The 22545-nt window shown below is 32.7% G+C and overlaps 1 protein-coding gene across 4 annotated transcripts in view; it reads left to right on the forward strand.

Moving 5' to 3' along the window:
• Positions 1-20771, forward strand: part of LOC133181569 (insulin gene enhancer protein ISL-1-like) — a 31259-nt gene extending 10488 nt beyond the window's left edge. For 2 of the 4 annotated variants that reach the window (XM_061316074.1, XM_061316075.1), the window contains exons 2-6: positions 5807-5996; positions 7563-7906; positions 12188-12474; positions 19288-19467; positions 20087-20771. In XM_061316074.1, coding sequence (XP_061172058.1) covers positions 5824-5996; positions 7563-7906; positions 12188-12474; positions 19288-19467; positions 20087-20254 — 1152 coding nt within the window. In that variant the 5' untranslated portion in view covers positions 5807-5823 and the 3' untranslated portion in view covers positions 20255-20771. Of the gene's footprint in view, positions 1-5289; positions 5451-5806; positions 5997-7562; positions 7907-12187; positions 12475-19287; positions 19586-20086 lie in introns of those variants that run through there. The other 2 variants (XM_061316073.1, XM_061316076.1) reach the window with 2 other exon arrangements.
• Positions 20772-22545: the final 1774 nt, after the last annotated feature.

A 22545-nucleotide genomic window follows, 5' to 3' on the forward strand; every position in this document is an offset into this window, starting at 1 on the left:
GGTCTGGAGGGGGATCCTTGGCTTACGTGCCTCTGTCAACCGTTGGTAGCGAGGTAACTTGGAATTAGACTCCCTCTGAACACAAAATCAATCGCGTTAAGGGGGGACTTGTTCTGGTCTTTCTCTGACAGCAGTCGCCGAGAAGACGCCTGCCTGTTCTTATCACTGAAGATTCAGACCACGAGTCAAAATCTCTTTGTATAGAAACCTGTCTTACCCGAGGAAATGCCGTCTTCCCATAGCTCGGTTTGGACATAAAACCTTCCGGAAAGAAGGGGCGACTCTATGTGAAAACATAAACAGCGGCCTGATGGAGAACTACCTTGTCTTGTTAGACCGTTTAGCACTTGGGTGACAAACGGTTTTAAAAATCCGATAACCTTATGGGAAAATCTAAACACAACCAAAAAAAAAAAAAATGAAATCGCCATTGCTCGACAGTAGTCATTAGGAAGTACGCAGACAACATAAATTGATTGCGTCACTACTTTCTTCACCTCGTCGAAAGGAACCAGTCGCCAAAATTGCTCGCGGCTGTACATAAGTACAAAAAGTCTTTAACACGTTGACCAATCTGTACTTTGCTTTAGCAGTAATTGTATTATAACTGTTTAGGTATGATAGCGAGATAACGTGTGTTAGCTACAATCTTTGATCACAGACTATGAAGTTTTCCGACGTTACGCATAATTTCCAGGGTTAATATTAATTTACTCGTCTGTTCTTTTTCTTTGGTAAAGCAACATGGATGCATCATAAAGAGCGCTCGAAAAAATGACAAAAAGCCATTCCTCATTTCATACTAATCTTCTGACAATGATGAGACCGGCATATCGATATTTCTTTGTTTGCCTCATTTTGCTTCAAAAGGATTATAAAGAGTTTAAAATGTTCTAATTATCCCCAAATGAAAGCATTTAAAACAGCTTTCTGTTTTTAAATACGTATTCAACAAAAATGAATTGATAATTAAAAGTATCTGTAAACAGCAACCTCAGGTGCCTGTCTTTTAGAGATGGTTATGCTCAATTTTGTATTCATACTACCCGGTAAATTTAAGTTTCAACTTCTTTATTTCTTTGTGCCATACGACACATTGGAGTACGTAGTTTATGCTACATTACTAAATATATACAATATTACAGTATATAAACAATGCGAGAATGAGCATAATAAATAAATAGCAAATACATAGAAATGTTATAGCAGGTAATTGTTATGAAACTCTTGAGAATTACAAATAAATAATTCTTCCGATGGAGATTTAAAATAAATAATATCCCAGAATACAAAGTTCCGTTACATTTTCTGCACTTAGAAGTTGAAGTTGAATAAATTTTTGTAAATTATCTCAGTTTATTTGTTATGACAATCATATTGTATTCATTGTTTGTATAACAAGGAGAGGATTTATTAAGTTGAAAGAACTTGTATTCAATCCTTTTGTATGTATGATACAATAAAATATGTTCAAATCAATTAATTTCTGAAACACCAGATTTCTTAGAGTAATACTTCTTCAAACCCTCAATAACATATCTACCAGTTTCAACATTCAGATTATGAGCAGAAAACCTTATTCTTTCAATTGTATTTTGTACATATCTTAGATAGGATTACGTAATGTTGTACATCAAAAATTCCAGCCAGATGTTTGTACAAGATTGTTACCGATTTTACTTACATGTAAGAATTATTATTAAAATCTGCATCGAAAAAATAGCCACGTCTCAACTTATTGAGTTTATCTTGTATGTCTTTAATCCAACTACCATTGCCGTTCAATCTTTCTTCCAGGCATTATTTCAATTGAATATTTTGCGTGCCCTTAAATTAACAAAAAAAAAGAAAAAAAAAAGAAAAGAAAAGAATAGAAAAAGAAAAAATTCAAAACATGAAAGTCTTAATTCTAAAAGAAAGCAACCAAATAATATCATGTTTGATTTTTTTTTTTAAATAAAAAAGTTTCTTCTGAATTTCTAGTAATAGACATAAACATTTAGATATAAAATATCATTACCTTTTTTTTTATTTATTTTTAAATGTTTTAACGGGTTAAGGAAGATATTGATAGAAGTAAATTAAAATGTTGGTAGAATTAAACAGATTGTAGAGTAAGAGGCTATGTTCTGATTAGAAAGTAACATAAACGATTAATAAAATGACACGATTCTCTGTAGCGTGCGTTCGATTGTTTGGTAACGTCACTGACGTGTACTCAGTAAATAAGCCACGTGTTCCCCTGTCTGTCAGTATATTAAAATCGCCACTACACGCTTCCGCTTCCAAGGGCTACTGTATTGGACTGATCTGTCAATATATTTACTAATGACCAAGATTCGATAATGAATTTCGTTGCTGCATTGTTGGCTATTGTGGGACATTTTTTACCGTGAGCTTGCAGACATTGTTGTATGTTTTCAAACTACTTTCACGAAGGCTTATTGTACAAATAATGGCCATGGAATTGCGTGTTGAGACTAAATAATATCATGAATGAGCATTTCAGAAAGTTGTTGACATGAATTAAAAATCAATGATGACATTAAATCAATTTCTGATATCTCGTGTAATGCTTTAAATTTATAAACACCCATTTGGTTTTATCTGATAGTCAAAGCAAAAAAAAAAAAAAAAAAAAAAAAGTACTGAATACTGTGTCTTCTAAAATCCATTCATATAGCCTTCACATTGATTTTACACCTTTGTTAATTATTGGTAAGTTTATAACAAAGAGTCATAAATTTTCAATCTCCTACACAAGTTTTAAGCAATATTACCTTTTTTTAAAATTATCTTATCCATAATTTTCTTAAAATATTGCAGAGAAAATATTTTAAATAACTTTAACATTTAAAGAAGATTAAAAGGTGACTAATTATACAATTACAAAATATGAATATTTATGAACGAAAAATAAAGCTATGAAGGGTGCTCCTCAAATCTTTTTTTACTTTAACATTCACTGGAAACATTTGACAATTTTACTTGACGTACATGTACCTGAATGGTCTTCTTCCTTTTTTTGAAATATTTTTTTTTCTATTAGGTAACATAAATATATCTTAAAAATATCTTTTGTAAACTATATTTTAAAAGATTCATAAAAGCAAAGTTTAGTACATTATCATTGAAATGAAAAGAGATAGAAAAAAAAACTTTTTAAAATAAATATATAAAATTGTCTGTCTTTTCTCAGTCCCTCATGAAATCCTCCCAATTGTCCAAACGGGGACCGAGAGACGACAGAGACGATAAGAACAGATGATACATGTAGTTTATGCATGGCATGGGGACCGGTTATTAATTTTAGAATTTTCCTTCTATTTTGATATTTTATCTCAATGTTTTTATCTAATATTTTCCTAATATATTGTATATAGTCATTGATTGCTGCAGATAATAAGAGACTTTTCTCTATTGTTTAAAACTGTATAAAATATTCTGGTAGATTTCTCTGTTTATGACACATTTTTGGTTATACATACATGTATAAAATGCGTTAATCTGTAAACATAAGTATATTCCATATTTATTTATTTCATATTTATATTTAACTGACTTAATTTAGTCTGGTCATAAAATGGTAGGGAGAGTTATAAGTTTTAAGAGCTTGTGCCCAAGGCTTTGTATTTGTAATTACAATAAAGTATGTTAAAATGAAATAATATATAAAAAGACAATATTAATATCAGGTTTTAAAACTAAGGAAAAACGCAAGTAATGAATCGTCTACTTAATAATCCGCATGTTTGTTAATTTATAGCTTTAATTTTATTCAGACATTTTATTTAAGTTTCTAATAACATAGATTGAACTTTGAAGAAATTAATTTTAAAAAATCTTTTGGATAAAATATTAAAAAAAATTAATTATCGGTGGGATCAAATGATTTTCATGCTTGATTGTATGCAATAACAAATATTAAGAGAATGGATTAACAGCAAGATAATCTTACGTTAATCCTGTTGCTTTTTTTAAAGGAGTAAAACTGTTATATTAACGGTCCCAATCAAACACTTACAAATTTCTTATGTATATACAACACCGCGTTAAGCACACAGTATTCATGTTTCCCCGACATTTTCCCTGAGAAGCGGTTTTGATCTTGGGAAAATATTTACTTCATGTAACTTCTGTGGCGCGGAGTGATATTATTACAGCCGTGGATAATCTCTGAATTTGTAAATCATAGCAGATTTCATCTTGATATATATATGTAGATAACAAACGCTTCATAAACCAAGCCAGATTATACAATTAATCTAATTTTTCTTGTACATGAAATTCATATAACGTGTTTTGTACAAAACCTCTAAGCATTAGTGTGTATTCTCGACTCTCTCTAGACCCAGGAAAAGATTAAAATCTGCATCAATGTTCAATAAAGTACTCTGTAGATATGAATATTTTTCAGTTATTAATTCGTTGATATAATTTACAAATGTGCAGTATTATCAAATCTTTATTGTATAGCATGAATACTTGGAGAATACAAAATATTTATTTATTTTTTAACAAATATTTAATGCTAGAATATATCACACATTTTGTTATGCAAACAGGTCGACTTGCGTTGAAAAAAAAAATGTATATATAAGTAATTTAAATTATTTTTAAATGTTGTCTTGGTATTGGTTTATTATATTGAATTTGCAATGGAAAAAAAATTCAAGGCTTAGAGAATGTATGTTTTGAGTACAAGTTTCTCAGCGTTTTAAGATCAGCACATAATATAGAGCAGTGGTGATGCTTAACAGTTTTTGGCATAAAAAGTATAATTGAACAGTAATTCTTTCTTCAAGAAAATGATGTTACGAAGTACAAATTGTGTACTGCAATACTTTTGTTGATAATATTTTTTGCAAAAAATAAAACAGAAAAATGTACCAGAACTTCGTTATCTGCTGATTTTTAATTACTAATATTAGTAAAAACTGGAAATATTTGAGTAATTAATAGACACTTTGACATGTATTTGACAAGCTGCACTTGGGGCTTAAACCATGTTACAATATTGTGTATAGCACAAAAAAAACCCACAGCGACGAGAATTTGCTGTCAGTTTGTGTAGGATAATTTTAATATCTGTTTGTTGTGTTTCAACCTTTCACTCATGTCTACTCGGCATTGCTCAAAGCAGATGGCGCTATGCGAGATAAACAAGCCACGCCCCCTTTTTTGAATAAATAGAGAGATCACGTGTATCTTCCGGATTATATGTCACTGTATTGACCAATCAAATTGGAGCTAGTAGTGGTAGGAATTTATAGACGTGTTTTCTATATTCACTTATACATGTGCTTGTTGACCGATGAGTTCGGGATAATCCTTTAGGAGATATTCAGTTCTTTTTTAATTGTGTGAAATTATTTAAACATTCAAAATTGCACCTTCTAAAGTTGATATAATGACGGCGGATACACAACCCGTTCAGCCGCAGACTAAAAGTAAGTTTGTGTCACCAAAAACTCGAATCTGTCAACCTATACAGCATGATTTACTATATTTGTTATCTATTTACATTTGTGTTTGTGATGTAAACAATGTATTTTTAATTAAGAATTTATTAGATTGTATTGTATCCCACGCTTTACATAAATAATACATCTTTAATGTAGCAGAAAAATAAAAGAAAATTATAATAATATGCATGGAAAATATATAGAACATTTTAAAAAAAATCTTTATATTCATGTATTTTGCATGCACTTATTGATTTTGCTTTCTCGTTGTTAATTGAGTTGTAATTTAATGAATAAATGAAATAATTCGTTGGAATCTTTATGCAAGTTTGATTTTTCAGAGAAGCGGCGCTTGTCTATGTGTGTAGGATGTGGATCCCAGATCCATGACCAGTTTATTCTCCGAGTTGCTCCAGACTTAGAGTGGCATGCTTCGTGTTTAAAATGTGCCGAATGCAACCAATATCTGGACGAGAATAGTACTTGTTTTGTGAGAGAAGGAAAAACATACTGTCGAAAAGATTATGTGAGGTGAGAGAAATTCAAAACTACCCACCCCCTCCCCCTCCCCGTCTGTGTGAAGGACACGCTACACCTTTTTTGGAGGAGTTCCACACACTGAAAAGAGCGCCATTAATATTAATCCATTCCTCTTGAAAATCATTTTAAAAATAAAAATGTAATCGGAAGAGTCGCCCAGGAGTAAACATTGAGTCCCGTGTGGTTTTTTACCTCGTGTTTTTGATTTCAATGACACGGTTAAATATTCATGCGTTCCAAAGAATATCAAATTAATTGTACAATGTGTCGTAATGTTGCCCGTTCAGGCGTGGTTATTGATTAGGGGGTGATTTTGAATAAATATTCCATTTATCAACAGACATGGGAAAAGTTTAAAATTTTAATAAAGTATTAAATGTCACCAGTAACTTTAAATAAAAGCCAAATATTCAAAACAAACAAAAACAAAACTACACCCGAGACTCTTAAAAATTGAATTTTAATTCCGTTGAGAGTTGGCCGGGTTCTGGTAATTAAGCGGGGAGGTCTTAATAATGGGAACATTGGAACACGATCCAGTGGAGTCTTGTACAAATGTACGAGATTTCTAACCCGTGTAGCCGTCAAGAAAATCCATGTTGTATTAATAAGATTTCATTTTAACAAGAACTAAGGCTGCTAAACAGTTGTCCTGTCATTTAAGATATTCTGAAGATTCTCTCGCTCATTAACGGAATTTACTTTCATGCACTACAACTTGTGTCCTCCATCAATAGTAATTAGTAATTGAACGGAATTTTTTTTTAAACTCTTGTAATTTCAACATACTTGTCTTTTTATTTACTCAGTCAAAATTTATACATATTATTAATCTAGAAAATTAAAGGGGGTGTTTTAATTTTCTCATTTACAACTATTCTTTAAAACTTCAATAAAGAGATGTGAAAATTACAGGATATCATGCCCACCTTGTGGGATGATGAATATATACCTATATTTATATTTCGTTTTTGGTTAATTATAGTTTAAGCCATGTGTTAGAAGAATGCTCAGTGAAAACCCTCGGGGAGGGGAGATAATCATGGAGATATCGGTCCCTCCCGCGGCCATTGTGTGCGATATAGCTGAGTTTGTATTAATATTCTACCAAAAATAATCTACTTCAATTATATTTTGACATATTTTTGTTATCGGACATCTCGCACAAAAAATAAACTTTGGTAACTTTTTGTTTCCTTTATTTCGCGTTATGATTTGTTATCGTGACAGATATATTCTTTATCACGCGCCCACTGGAAGGTGGCAGTTTGAAATTTTTGGAAAGGAAATTAAATCGTCCGGATTGCTGTGTAGTAACAACAGACACAGATAAAACAATTGTATGAAATGCAGGTCTAACCATTTTCTCATCGGTTCCCACTGGGGACGGAAAACGCACGTGCATTCTCCCGGCGACAAGAAATGAATAAAATAGATTATATATAATTTTATCTCCTTTGTCTAAAGAATATTTTGTCAGTAAATGTGCTATTTATTTTTACCACTTTTATAAATATTTGATTAATTGTTCTCAAAAAAAATTCTTTCAATTTACAGGAACTTCGGAGCTAAATGTACGAAATGTAACTTATCATTCGGAAAAAGCGATTTTGTGATGAGAGCGCGGGAAAATGTGTACCACATAGACTGTTTCCGTTGTGTTGCATGCAGTAGACAGTTAATTCCAGGCGATGAATTCGCCTTAAAAGACGATGAACTATTTTGTAAAGCGGACCATGATGTTGTAGAAAGGTCCTCATCCTGTAAAGAAAACGGAAATGCAAGTAGTGCCGAAGAAGACAGTCCCAAATCGTCAAAAATCCGGAAACTTAGCAACAGTAATAATGACGACAACAACAACAACAATAGTGACATTCAAAAAGGCGGATTACATTTAGCGGGTACGTTCCTTCTTAAACTTCTGACATTATCATCAGTTTTTAGAGCACACTTCCATGTACTCAAAATAGTTACGATCCATTTTAATTTAAAATAGTTCCATGGTCAAGATGTATTATTTAATGTCTTGAAATTGTCATTTTAAAAGAAATCAGGTCCTTCAATACAGGTAATTATACAAGTGCCCTTTGTAGAAGCGTTTTCTTCTTTGATTGCATTGATTTTGTGTTGGTTAAACTCAACTGGAGATTTAAATGAGGGGAAGACAGTAATTTTGATACATGTCATCAGTTGTTATATTATTAAAACATCATACAGATAAAATGATGTCCTGTACTTGGAGACTAATATTCTAACCGCCACATAAAAACCGCATTAAAAACTCTTCTGTGGTCAGAGATCTGTCGCCGTATGTCCAGTGTTGACCACCGTGAGTACGGAATCCTCCCTCGACTCCAGACCGACCCTTATCGCCGGCTAATTGTTATTATTCGGTCCTTATCTCTATTATTTCCTCATAAGAAAGTGACAGGGCAGTTTGTTTTGGTCAGTTGTTTATAAAAATCAGGATTATATTGCTTGGATATCTACTTGATATTATCCGTGAGATCTAAGGTCCCTGGCTCTGTTCAGCGGCAGCAGGAATTTCTGATTAAAATAAGTTCATGTCACATTCCAAAACCACGATCTCATGTTCAGGGGCTAAGTTAGTCCGTTTATTAAAATAATTATATTCTATTAATCATTTATATTTGATTTAAATTAAAAATCAACATTGACAAAGTGATAATTGAATCCGTTATAGACGGAAGATTATAATTTCAATTCGAGTTTGTGACCATGGATGAAAAACAAGAAAATAAATTGTGGAAATAGTTTCAACAGAAAAAAAAGGATAGGAAAATAACAAACAATTAAAGAAATATCATAGAGAAATATTTAATTCTAAAAATGCGTATTGTTAAATTATCTTACATGTAGTTTATAAATAATATGGGTAAAAAGTATATACACTTTCTCTCTTGTTTTGCTAATAGGCATTTGACTGAAGAACGGGGAAAAAGTCCGTATTTATTTAAATGATTCATCGATTGAATAATAATGATGTGTAATTGTCTTTTACACAACTCATTAGAGTATAACAGTGAAGAATAAACACTTAGGTCGCCACCAGTCGGGAGTTATAGGGAGCTGAGGGGAATTAAGAGTAATTAATTTCAACTCAATCACACAATGTTTAATTGTAATCTCCGTTATTTCGTTCTTCCGCAGTTTTAGCACGACAAGTGTTCGTGCCTCTGTATAGCACAAATATAACCAATGTTAATTAGTCAAAACTGCATCATTCTCAAAATCTGTATTGTACTAATCACCGTTTATTCTCGGTTCACCTGGGTTTACAAGGATATTGTCATCAGTATCAGATTTGTGTATTTTTACGATTCTCTCTCTCTCTCTCTCTTTATGCTTCAAAAACCCTCCTGGCTGAGTAATGAAAAATGACTGTGAATGCTTCCAACACGCGGCTCACGTAAGAACATAAGACAAGCGACCCGACATGTTCGCTCACAAATTTTTACTTGTAAACATTCAGTTTTGACAATAGAAATATGTACACTGGACAAATAAATGTCCACACACCGGCAAAAACCAAAAAGCGGACAGTATCCCCAAACATGGGTCTTAAACTAATTAGGATCAAAGCAAATGGTCACAGAACTATTAGAAATGTTTTTTTATGTAATGCTGTATTAAATTATGCATATAATGTTGGTATGGACGTGTATTTTCATTGAATCCAACCATTCCTTGTCATGTTAAGTTTTTTTTATGCATACCGATTTTTAGTTTTTTCCTAGCATTGACTTTATATCATAGATCTGTTTCTGAATGGAAGTTTTCTTTAGATGTTTTCAATTAAAATAATATTCACTTCAGGGATGATATTTGTCACTTTTGTAAAAACTAAGAATTTATTTCACTGTTGAAATTGCATAAAAATGTCAGTTTGAGGTTTTGCGTCGGAAGCGAGGATTTCATTAATAAGAGACGTGTGTGTGGTATTGCTGAATTCCTGGCACTTGAAAGTCGAGACGAACTGGTTTTCATCATAGGTCTTGTTGCTAGTCATATATTTTAAAAGTGTAGAAAAAATTTGGGTCTATATGAATTCGAATGAGTACACTTTTAGAAATCTTTTGTTATCCAACGAAATCTGTTGAAGGGAAATCGGAAGGATCGATAACTGCATATTTTGAAGTTGAGTAACGGTCTGATTCAAAAATAAATTATTTACAATTATTTCATAAATAATATAAACCTACGATCTTTCTTCTTTTGGGGAACATTCGCCCCCTTTTGTAGCTCAAAGTGATACGCCCCCTTCCCCGGTGGTGCTATTCACCTCAAAGTATATGAGAAAGAAGGGGTGCATCTACTCAACTCAAAATCCCGCCTCCCTCTTTTGTTAATTTATATCATACCTTTTCTTTTCACACTTTGTAGTCCCATGTTGACAGTAATATTTTGATAACTTCCTAAACTTTGATTTGGGTGGTAATGCCTGGAATAGATTCGGTGACCGACATTTTTCTTTCTCTCTCTCTCTTATTATTTATGGAATCTTGCTTCTTCATCTTAAACAATAGCATTGGGGGAATGCTTGAACTTATTTGGAATAAAAAGAAGAGCTTATTGATAAATATTTTTTCAAAATTCGTACACGTATTTTGATTATATTTTTTCTTTACCAAAATAAAAAAAACTATTAAAAATTCTGAAAAATATCCATCATTTAAAAAATAAATAAATAAATAAAAATTCAAAATAAAAATTTTTGATTTTAAAATACCCTAAGAATTAGTCTCAAACATTGGTATATATGTATGTACACTTATATGATTGCTGATGCATTCCATAAATATACATTGCACAGAGTTGCACTGCAGTGTAATTTTCCAACCAATATGCTCGGCTCAGTGCCTTTTCTTATAAATAACAAATAAAATAAAAGGAAGCAATGCGTAATCATCACGGTTTTTGTATTTGTTATAGAAAGAGTTATATATTTTAAATGCCACATCATAATAAATAAAAATCTATTTAAATGTTTTTATTTTTGATTTTCCAGGTACATTTACTCGACCCTTTTTTTTTTTTATTAATTTTTCAAGCATCGTTATATAATTATGTTCATTTCAATAATTATTTAATGATCGAATGAACATGCACATTTCATATTGACACAATCAGTCAAGGTTACTCAATAAAACCTTTTAAAGATATGATTAATTGACTCTCCGAGTTTATTTTCTTTTCTTTTTTTTCTGCGAAAGATATCTGGTTAATTTTTCATAAATTCTCACATAAATCATCCCATACACTAATTAATTAGCCACTCACTAAATTCTGGCCATGCAAGATAACCCATCTTGTTAAAATCACATTTGACTCCAAACGGGATATTATTACAAAAGTCAAAATTATGATGGCGAAGCTATAAGGCGGTGACACAAAGAGGACAAGAAAATGGCCGTGTCTTTTTACGAGTATACTGATCACCTGTGAACGCAAGCCATCGCTTCGCAGTCAATTTCCTTCAATTTTTAATACACATGAAACTTACACTTGAAATCGATCATCAATAATTCATGCAGCTCTTTTGATAGTAAGGCTCTGGTTCCAGATATTGGTCCATGGAGAAATCTACACTAAAAGCCTACAGGGGGACGAGACCAGGGGGACCGGGAAATGTGACGATAATTCTAAAACCATGATAGGAGAAACTTTTCCCGAGGAATGGGGTATACATGCAGATATAGATAAAATAGGGGGTTTCTCGGTGCTAAGGTTTCTCCCAGTCTAAAGCACAAATCAGAACCGAATGGGCCGTACCTAGAGAAGCAAATATGTTGTAGATGAGATCTCGCGAGCAGCAAGTTAATTCAATATCGCTGCTCTCTCTTCATACACGGAACACTAAACGGAAAATAAACGTTAATCCTGAAAAAAAAGTCACGAGTCAGAGCTATCGATTTTTAGAAATGAAAATTTTAAAATGCATTTTTAACCACATTTGTCGGTGTGTATACATCTTTAAAACATTTTACCTCAGTAAAGGATGTTATCAACAATAAACATGCATGTATTATGATTTTAAGGTTTTGTTGCAATAAATAAAATGAATTATTCATTTGAGTGAAATACGAAATAATTAAATGAATAAATATTTGTGATAGATTAAATTTTAAGACTAAATACATATGATTTTTGTTCGTTTACAGGTCGAGTGGAACAAGTATCTTCAAAATCCAACGGCATGCGGGGTCATCTTCACAAATCTGAACAGAAACCAACTCGAGTACGGACTGTCCTTAATGAGAAACAGCTTCACACCCTCCGCACGTGTTACAATGCAAACCCTCGGCCCGACGCCCTCATGAAAGAACAGTTAGTGGAAATGACCGGGCTTAGCCCGAGGGTTATCCGAGTGTGGTTTCAGAACAAACGATGTAAGGATAAAAAGCGTAGCATCATGATGAAACAGATACAGCAGCAACAACAAGAGAAGGTCAGTAGAAATAACCCTCACCAACAAATAACCCTCATACACAGATAACCCTTACCAGTAAATAACCCTCACCGACAAATAACCCTCACCGACAAATAACCCTCACCAACAAATAACCGTCACCAGTAAATAACCCTCACCAACAAATAACCCTCCTACACAGATAACCCTCACTAGTAAATAACCCTCACCGACAAATAACCCTCACCAACAAATAACCCTCAGGAGCAAATTACCCTCATACACAGATAACCCTCACCAGTAAATAACCCTCACCGACAAGTAACCCTCATCGACAAATAACCTCACAAACAAATAAACCTTACCACCAAATAACCAACACCAACAAATGACCCTCATCAAATAAACCTTACCACCAAATAACCAACACCAACAAATGACCCTCATCAACAAATAACCCTCACTAGCAAATAACCCTCACCCACAAATAACCATCACTAGCAAATAACCCCCACCCACAAATAACCTCATAGACAAATAACTTTCACCAACAAATATTCCTCGTCCACAAATAACATCATCAGCTTATAACCTTCAAAAACAAATAACCCTCATCCACAATTAACTTTCATCAATAAACGACCCTCACCCAATAAAACCTTCACCAATAGAAAGCCTTAACCACAAATAACCCTCATCCACAAATAACCTTCACCAGTAAATAACCCTCACCAAAATCACAGCAGAAAAAACAATTGTTTCGCATCCTTTTGAACATTTTGCTGAGTTATAGTAGAAATCAACATTCAAGTTTAGACATATTTATATGTATAGTTGTTTATTTAAAAATGAAATACATAATCATATACAAACAAAAGCCATGATTCATTAATCAGTGGAGAAATTATTATGTCATTCCATATGCACATAAACACATAAACGTTAGATGATTAAAATGTTCCCTGAGACTGTATTTACATTATTAATACATACTATACAGGCCCCTTCCTCCTCATTTCAAAAAATCACGTATACAGGTTTAACAGATTAGCAGAAATTGCTGAAAATTTGAAATTAACACTTATTTTTACTTTTATTTATTTGTTTATTTTTTCTTTGCAATTTAGCGACTAAAATCAGAGACAATGGTTAAAATAATTGCGCAAAGTTAGGACGACTTTTGAAGTCATTTAGTGGCATAATAAGATAAAATAAAATAAATTGCCAGAAAGCATTAAGATTTTAAATTTTTTGTTCTTTAAGTTTAAAAATATTGTAAAATCCTGCATATATTTTATATCATCTTTAAAATCAAATTGAACAATTAAATAGTTATAAATGATAACTGCGAAGTATTATGATCTTGGACGAAATCGTCCGAATTTCTTTGATATGTGTAATTCTATTTTAAGCTTATTAAACTTTCATAAATGTTAATTTTCATGAAATCTTAAAGTGATATCACATCAATAAATCACGACCCATATTTATCAAAACCTTTATTTGGAATAATTCCTGGTTTTGTTTCCCCATTTACTGGACTGTACTGTGCAGAAATGTAAAGGTTGATGATTTGTTTTGAGACATCGATTCTGTATCCATTTTTCGTAATTTAAACAAATCAATAAATATTTTAAGAGTTTCGAATCCGACATATTATTTTTCTGAAAAAATAAATGTATCGTGGAGTTTTTTTGGTAACTATTATTATCAACTTTATAATCTTTTTCCACAGAGATTTAAAAAAAAAAAATTATTATAACAATGAAAATAGCCTTATAGCTTTTCACGTCTGTGCGTTGCCTCGGGTCTTCACTTTAGAGTTAGATAACTTATACTTAATATCTAACATGAAATTATCAGTGAATTGCAGGGAAATATTTTTTTTATTATTATTATAAAGGCACGATTGTGGAAAAATTTCTATAAAATTTCACAAGGTTTGCATATTATTTGTTTAATAGACAATGTCTTACAGAAATTTTTAATAACTCTGTATACATGGTATAATAAATGCAGAACTTCTTGTGTTCCGAGAGGTAGCGTGTTACTGATGGATAAATAGATAATGTACAACACTTTCAAATTAAAATGATTTAATAAGACCCCAAGGAACTCATCTCATAGCAATTAATGATCTCCCTAACTCACAATAAATGTAAAAAGAGCTGAAATATTATCATTACATTATAAGTAACAGATAATGAAGAATTGACACTAGTTATTCAGACATATGTTTCCTAACCTTTGACCTGACATGCCATTTCGTTGTCATTCTTAAAATGAAATATGAAAAAGGAGAAAAAAGAACGATTGCAGAACCGCCATGCCAATAATTAGGTTTTTCCAAAGCTCTGTCGCATCTCTTAAATAATTTATTACATTCTGTCATAGAAGTTTTTAACAGGTGCGAGATCATCAAAAGTTTCGTATTAATTAACCATTGATAACCATGAAGAGAGTGTTCAATCTTGTAAATGTTCCGTTTATTAGAAAGTTATTCCCGTGAAATGTGAAGACACACAAGGGATGCGCTTTCACTATGTCATGAAAATTGTAATATAAATGAAATAGTTGCTAAAATGATAAATTTATAATGAAGGAATGAGATCGTAAAATTCTGTTTTATGATGTACGATCATTCCGAGGGCCGCCAGAAGGGTTGACAGAGCGACGACTATTTGACGTTGACATGCCTAGAAAACCACTGTAGTGCTTACAGCGGGAGTATAAAAACCCCAAACGCCAGGAATCGAGCAAAGTACTGCAGAACCCCATATCCAAATTTATTACTCCACTAATTAAAAAATTAGTGACCTATGGTCCACTGTAAATGATAGGGTTTCTCTGCGGAATATATGAAAACAGGGCTAAATTTCTGTGTATTATGTTAAATGACCACGATATATTTGTTCAAGAAATTATGAAATAATCTTATCACTTGTGACAATCACAAGATAAATAATTACGGTACTGAAGTGTTTTCGTGTTATGATAAGTCTGTGATTTAAGGCTTCGGCTCACAGTGGGGTGTTAATCCTCCGTTACTTGTCAGATCGGTTGTGAGTTACTTTCTCTAATGGAGGAATCAGTTAACACAAATATCTATGCTGGTTCATTGATAGTCAGTGATTTAAGGAGAAACAAAGAATAATAAAAAAAAATATGTGTTGTACATGTATTTTTAGAAGTTTAAAATGTAAATAAGGTACGTGTTAACCATTGAGAGGATTTGCTCTGTGCGTGCCGTGCGAGAATTTTCGGCGAACTTTTTATAAATTTATTTATGTACCATTTTCTAAAATACAGCATGATGAAAATTGGAACCAGAATCAGGGAAGAAAATTTACCCCTTAATTAAAGTAGAAATACAGAATTGTAGATGTACATGGTAAACTACTTTCATGAATCAAGCCTCTAATTGTTCCTTATTCCTCCTATTTCAGAAATATGTTCGGTAAATCGGACACATTTACAGTTTTTCTCACATGCAATTACAAGCAGCAACACAGCGGTGTCAAACATGTCTATTTAGTCAAATTATTTCAACTTTAATTTCCTGACCAACAACTTTTGATGAGGTTGTCGCCAATTTTTAGCTTGTTTCTCTCGAATTGTTTCCTCTCGTCTCCACGGGAACATCTCCGTTTCTCTTTCCTCCGATATAATTCTAGCTTAGAATCTTGAGCCCGACATCAAATTATCTTATAATTTGTTGTAATTGTTGCTTATCGCACAGTTTGAATCGTGTTGCCCTCTGCTACGGATGCTTCCGTAATTATAGAGAATAAATTAACGAGAATTAATAGGACATTTCTCAAAATTTTGACAAAAGCTTGCGTTATTTATACTGTTTGCAGCTTCATTTATGAATGCAGTGAGAGATAAAGACTGTGAATAATTATTTCCGGGCATAACTGGTGTCTTTCTTATTATAACAATGTTTAAAGACTTTTGAAATTCTTGTCCATGCTTGATATCATCTGAACTTTGTTGAAAAGTGTTGAAACCAATATATCGTATGTGCATACCTGTTTTTGATCAAAATTTATGTAATGCTGAGCTTTAGAATAAATAACATAAATATCAAAGAGATGCACTTAATAACACCATATTACGATAGCATAGGAATTTTGAAATATCTACATATTTATAGTCCAAGTTTATCTATTGGTTCTCGATTATACGGTTGTGTGTAATGTGATGGCGTGAATATTGATAACTTTTAAAATTTTCCACACAGACATTCGGTGTGTATTGATGACGTTTAAGCATGCACAGGAATGTTGTGTTTTATTTTATATAATCCAAATGTTTTCTTCATTGTTTTCTTCTTGTCAAAGATGGCAAAACCAAACCGAGTGTTTCAAGTGGAACATTTCAACTGCTCCTTGCAATCAATCGTTAAATTGAAATTTCATGTTGGAAAAAATGAAAAGTTCTCAGCAAATTCGAAAAGAAGGGTAAAAATGAATTGCTTTGTATCATTCATCTTGAATTTCTGCACACGACACCTTTTAGGGTCACATTTGTAGGATTAACGATCCCGAGTTTTATTTTCTCTGGTGTTTGTTGTATTAATTGACACGAGACCGTGTAATTATCATGTCATATCATTACAACATATGAATACAATGTTTGATTCTGGTGCATAGGGATTAATTTTAATTAATTTCCTTGTTTGAAGAGCGATCATGAATTTCACAAGAAGAATTGTGGAATGGACGAAACGGGGCAGTTCTGGCTTGCCAGTCACTTGATTAGCAATTTATAATTAAACTGGACGGTCAATTTCTGTGTGACAATGGAAGCTCTCGCAAAATGAACCCCCAAACTCCCCTACTCGCTTTATTATCATTATCATAACGCGTGTTATAGAGGATTAATAACGGCTCTGGTGGCCAGTTGAATTGAAGCGATCACAAATTTGTGGCGGCTAATTCCGCGCCAATTTCGCCAGCTACATAAGCATGTTCCCGTTTAATTTCCTTTCATTCAAACGGCTTTTCTGTCTTCTTTGACCCCCTTATTCCGCTCCGTGCGGAAATTAAGGAATTCCTCAATTAGATTGTGTCTTTTATTCTGCATAATTATTTGAAAATTGTATCATGAGATTTCGCTTCATAATATTTGGCACCTTTGTGTGGAGTGAAAATAGATACCTAAAATTTTTTTAAACGATTTGATCAGTTTTAGTCATGATTTTCATTTCGATCAATTCCTCATTCTCTTTGATACACAAAAAGCAACCGTCTTCCTCTAGTATACAGTTAAGCTGGCCTTGTTTGTTTTTAGTTGTACAACAATATTGATATTATGTTCAGTTTTGCATGTCTCGAGTTATACTGGTTGATTTCTTTGATACAATATCCGAATGGGACTTAAACAGACTGTTAAAGTACGATGAATTCTGAAGATTAACAGCGATTTCCACTGGTCACAGTCTCTGTATTAGCTTCTATAGCAGGAACTAAACAGACCCCGGGCACAAAAACCAATGTCAACAAGGAATATTTGTTTTCTTCTTAGTTTTGTTTAGGAACAAAGAAGCAAAATCTCTGTTTACACTAGAGATTTTTTCTAACCATTCACGCGTGTTTTGCAATAGCTTACAATATACTGTAAGTTTGTAATGAAGATACCTGACAATATACCCTCATTAAAATTGTCATAATGCATGCTCAACCAAATGGAAAAGAAGAAAAAAAGAAATAAAAAGAAAAAAACAAAACGATCGCAAAATTTATGAATATTTGAACTGTTCATCACTACATTCGGCGTTTTTTGGCGACATTAGGGTTCTGTTGTCTGTCTGCCGAGCCCGATCTTTAGTTTATGATGTATGTAAACATCAGCACCACGTGTACTCAGAGACGAGTGTTTCCACACAAAGCGTTCGGTATATATCAACAATTGCATTATATTGCGTAAAAGTGTATATATCGATGGACGGCATCTGGCTCCTGATTTTAAATGAAGGAAGCTGAGGTTGTGATATAGTGAGATAGGGCGAGGGCAATGTGGGGCGAGTTTAGTTCTGTGGTGTTCTTCCTCGCGTCTTATCTCACAAATCACAGTGCTTCTCTGCGATTTATTGCTTCTGAATTCACACCATTGTCGTCCTGCAATTTCTAATAATAATAAAAAATAATTCTAAATGTGTTTGTTTGTATTCAGAACACAAAAAATCCCATTTTATAAAAAAAAAAACCAAACAAAAAAAAAAAAACGCAGATCTACATTTTTTTTAATTATTTTGTTTTACTTTAATTTCAAAATAAAAGAAAAAAATCTTATTATAATCTGTTTAAAATTCCAAGAGTGAACAAAAATTGAATATCGATAATAACATTTTACATGTATTAATGTGCTTAATTTATCAAGACTATTTCAAAGTTTATGAAGAACAGAGAATTAGATAACGCAGTTGATTTCCTTTCTGTGTGAAAAAAAACTCTTAATTTTATCATTGAAACTCGATTCAACGTAATGTCAGGCGACTAATCGTTCATCAGGATTGGATTATAATTCGCTTTTGTTTAGCATCAATCCTGAAATTATTATTTCTTGTCGTCTATTAGCTATCTCTCATTGCAGAGCGTTCCGTGGCTCAGCCCGCTCTTTCTCCAACTCTCCAATACTGAGCATACAATAAATCTTGTGTTTGACACATCTTTAAAACTATTTTTTTTTCGAATTGTTATTATAATATACTTGTCACATTATATTTTCTCTCCATATTAAATATTTGCTCTTACGGGGTAAAATACAAGGCGAAGCATATCTTGTATTCTAGGAATTTTCTTTACTGTATATTTATCACGCTGAAACACTACATCTTATCTATTGCAGAATGGAGGCAGATTGCACGGTCCTTTACAAGGAGTTCCAATGGTAGCCTCTAGTCCAGTTCGTCACGAGAGCCCAATGCAGGCAAATCCAGTTGAGGTTCAAAGCTATCAACCACCATGGAAAGCACTGAGCGAATTCGCCATGCAGAGCGAACTAGAACACCCACCATTTCAACAACTGGTGAGCAGTTTTGTCTGTGACGTCAATCATGACGATGATGACGATGATCATGTCGTCTGCTATGATCAGTGCTGATTGGTCCGAAAGATAATCACATGATTTGACCCACCAACTCACGGTAAATCGCACTTGAAGTTTCACTTCACGTGAAGTTGCAGTGTTTTAATTTTATGCATATTTTGCTCGAAATTTTTATTTTGCCTATATTATTTAGACTGGCACTACAATTTTTGTGAAAGAAATTGCATGAAAATTTCAAATTTCAATTTTTTTTTCTATTCGCAATGATGTAATATTAAAAAAAATATCTTTCTCTTTTTTAAAATTTTTAGTTTGCTTCTGTTGGTGTCTATTTTTGCATGTCAGATCTGCAACTGAAGAAGTGAAAGCAGGCACCGAAGGTTCCTGTTAGCTTTCAGTGTTTCAATTCTTTGTGCGATTTTACCTTTGAGTTGATTATTTTCTTTTTGAAATATTTTGGGAAAAAATAATTGAGTTTACCCAAATCAAAAACTTGATATGCATTTTTATGGTAAACGTTGCCAAAAATGAAACTTTATAACTTCTTTCACAATCTGAATGGCATGCAAGTATTGACTTTGAGAATTGGTTGTTGCAGATGAATTCCTTTGACACGATAGATTCAGACGACACCTCGTCTTATCATAATGACGGTTATACGGATGGGTACGGTCACGGTTGGATGCACGGCGATCTTGACGGAAATTGTTCCGATTCAGACTTTCCCGGAACTCCTTCAGAAATGTCCAGTCCACTCAGCCAATAACATTACGGAATTAAATTAAAATAATCATGGAAAAGTTGTGACAGTTCCTAAGAATTCCAAACCATGTTACTTTACCCAGGAGCGAACAAGGAGGCTTGAGTCTCATTCAGGGAATGACTGCACATTATGTTTGTCGGGACATGTGGGTAATCACGTGATTCCCGCCATTTATCTATGCTCAGCGACTTTTTGTAATTCTAGATGTTGTGATTACTTGTGTGCCGCTTTCTTATTGAACTTTGTGTAAATAAAACAGAACCACAGACAAACAAACCTAATGCCCTTTATTTTACTGTAACAGTGAAACAAGGCATATTCTACAACAATAGTTTACAAGCTTATACCATATTATTTAACACTAATGTGACGTTTTCTACGTCACTTCCGGACTTTATCAATTCACATACTCCCGCTATAGGGGCAGCTTTAGTTACACTAAGCCGTTAGCTGTACAAGTCTCTGTATTTCAGATTTCTATTTATTATTATTTATTTATTAAACAATGCATGTAACATAACTGTTTTGTTTATTTGTAAAAACGTTTATAGAGGACTTGCTCACGTATAGAAAATTGTATTTTAGCCTAATGACCCTCCACCAAGCTTGAAGTATAGCAGGTTAATAAGTAAAAAATCGCCAATTTCTCAAAAATGACAATGGGGTTTTTGCATCATCCTTAAAAACCAATGCTTTACTAACAAGGTTTGTTGTATGGATTGATATGGAACATATGTAGGTGATGCGCAGCGGGACACACGGCTTAGATTAATGATGACATATCTTATAATTTCCGAATGCCAGACCCTAGAACGAATGATTGTAGCAAGAACTTTTTGAAAAATGGAAGACCAAACACATTGATGCCGTAATGTCATCGCACACAACAATGAGTGCTTCATGTAGGTACCATCTTTGACATTCTCCTACAAATAATCCCTATACCATTTGCAGATTAATTAATCAGTTTGATTAACTGGCATACAATTATCTATTAAATTAAGGAACTTTTTCAATATGCGAAATTTGGTGAGAAAAAAATTCAACAAAAAAACATGGCAATTTTTGTACCTTCTTAAAGCAGCACATTTTATGTAGAATATGGAGCAGTGTCTATCAGCCCCGAACAGTGAGCCTGAATACAGGGATAATTTAAAAGATTTCACTTCCTGTTTGGCTCTAAATGTTATGTTTGATTAAACATCTCCTCCATTTAGAGCAACAGAAAAAGCAATAAAAAACCAACTCCTTGCTAGGGATCGATATTCTGGCCAGTGGTTCCAAAGATGCTGTCTAACCATTTTATACTTCTAAATAACCTTCAGATGAAATAAAATTTACAAACCTTTTCTTTCTGTAATTTACTTTATTTAGTAATAAGTCGTATACATGCAAGGAATGACTGTTTTGCAGAAATCCTATACAACGAGTTCTCTATGCATAAATTCCGTTGAAGACGTTTCTGTATGTGAAAACATGAAAACTTTTTCATGCTCTGATGATTTCTTAAAATTTGATTCAATAAAAAGTCACTTTATAAAAATACTTTAGTAGTAAGTAATAAGGTTATTTTTTCTTCTTCTTCTTCTTCTTTTTTTTTTTTTTTTTTTTTTTTTTTTTTTTGGATACCGTTCAAAAGATCGAAATTATGCACAAAAATAGAACCAGTATGCGACGTGAGTAACCTTAATCAAAAGATCGAAATCATACACAAAAGTAAGAATTAACACAAGACCGAAATCATACACAAAAGTAAGAATTAACACAAGATCGAGATCATACACAAAAGTAAGAATGAACACAAGACCGAAATCATACACAAAAGTAAGAATGAACACAAGACCGAAATCATACACAAAAGTAAGAATGAACACAAGATCGAAATCATACACAAAAGTAAGAATGAACACAAGACCGAAATCATACACAAAAGTAAGAATGAACACAAGACCGAAATCATACACAAAAGTAAGAATGAACACAAGATCGAAATCATGCACAAAAGTAAGAATGAACACAAGACCGAAATCATACACAAAAGTAAGAATGAACACAAGACCGAAATCATACACAAAAGTAAGAATTAACACAAGACTGAAATCATACACAAAAGTAAGAATGAACACAAGACCACGTTCTGTAAAGCATTGTATTTCTTTGTCAATTATTTCAATTTTCCAATTTCTTTGGAAAAAGTGATTAAATTATAACGTCAAAATAAGAATAATTAATCAATTTCAGTTTAACTTAAAAAAAAAAAAATCAATCGTGTTCTTTCCATTTTAATAGTCTTT

Source organism: Saccostrea echinata, unplaced genomic scaffold, assembly GCF_033153115.1.
Source record: "Saccostrea echinata isolate AGI-Se365-2 ecotype Australia unplaced genomic scaffold, CSIRO_AGI_Sech_v1 ptg000009l, whole genome shotgun sequence".
Classification (NCBI taxonomy): domain Eukaryota; kingdom Metazoa; phylum Mollusca; class Bivalvia; order Ostreida; family Ostreidae; genus Saccostrea; species Saccostrea echinata.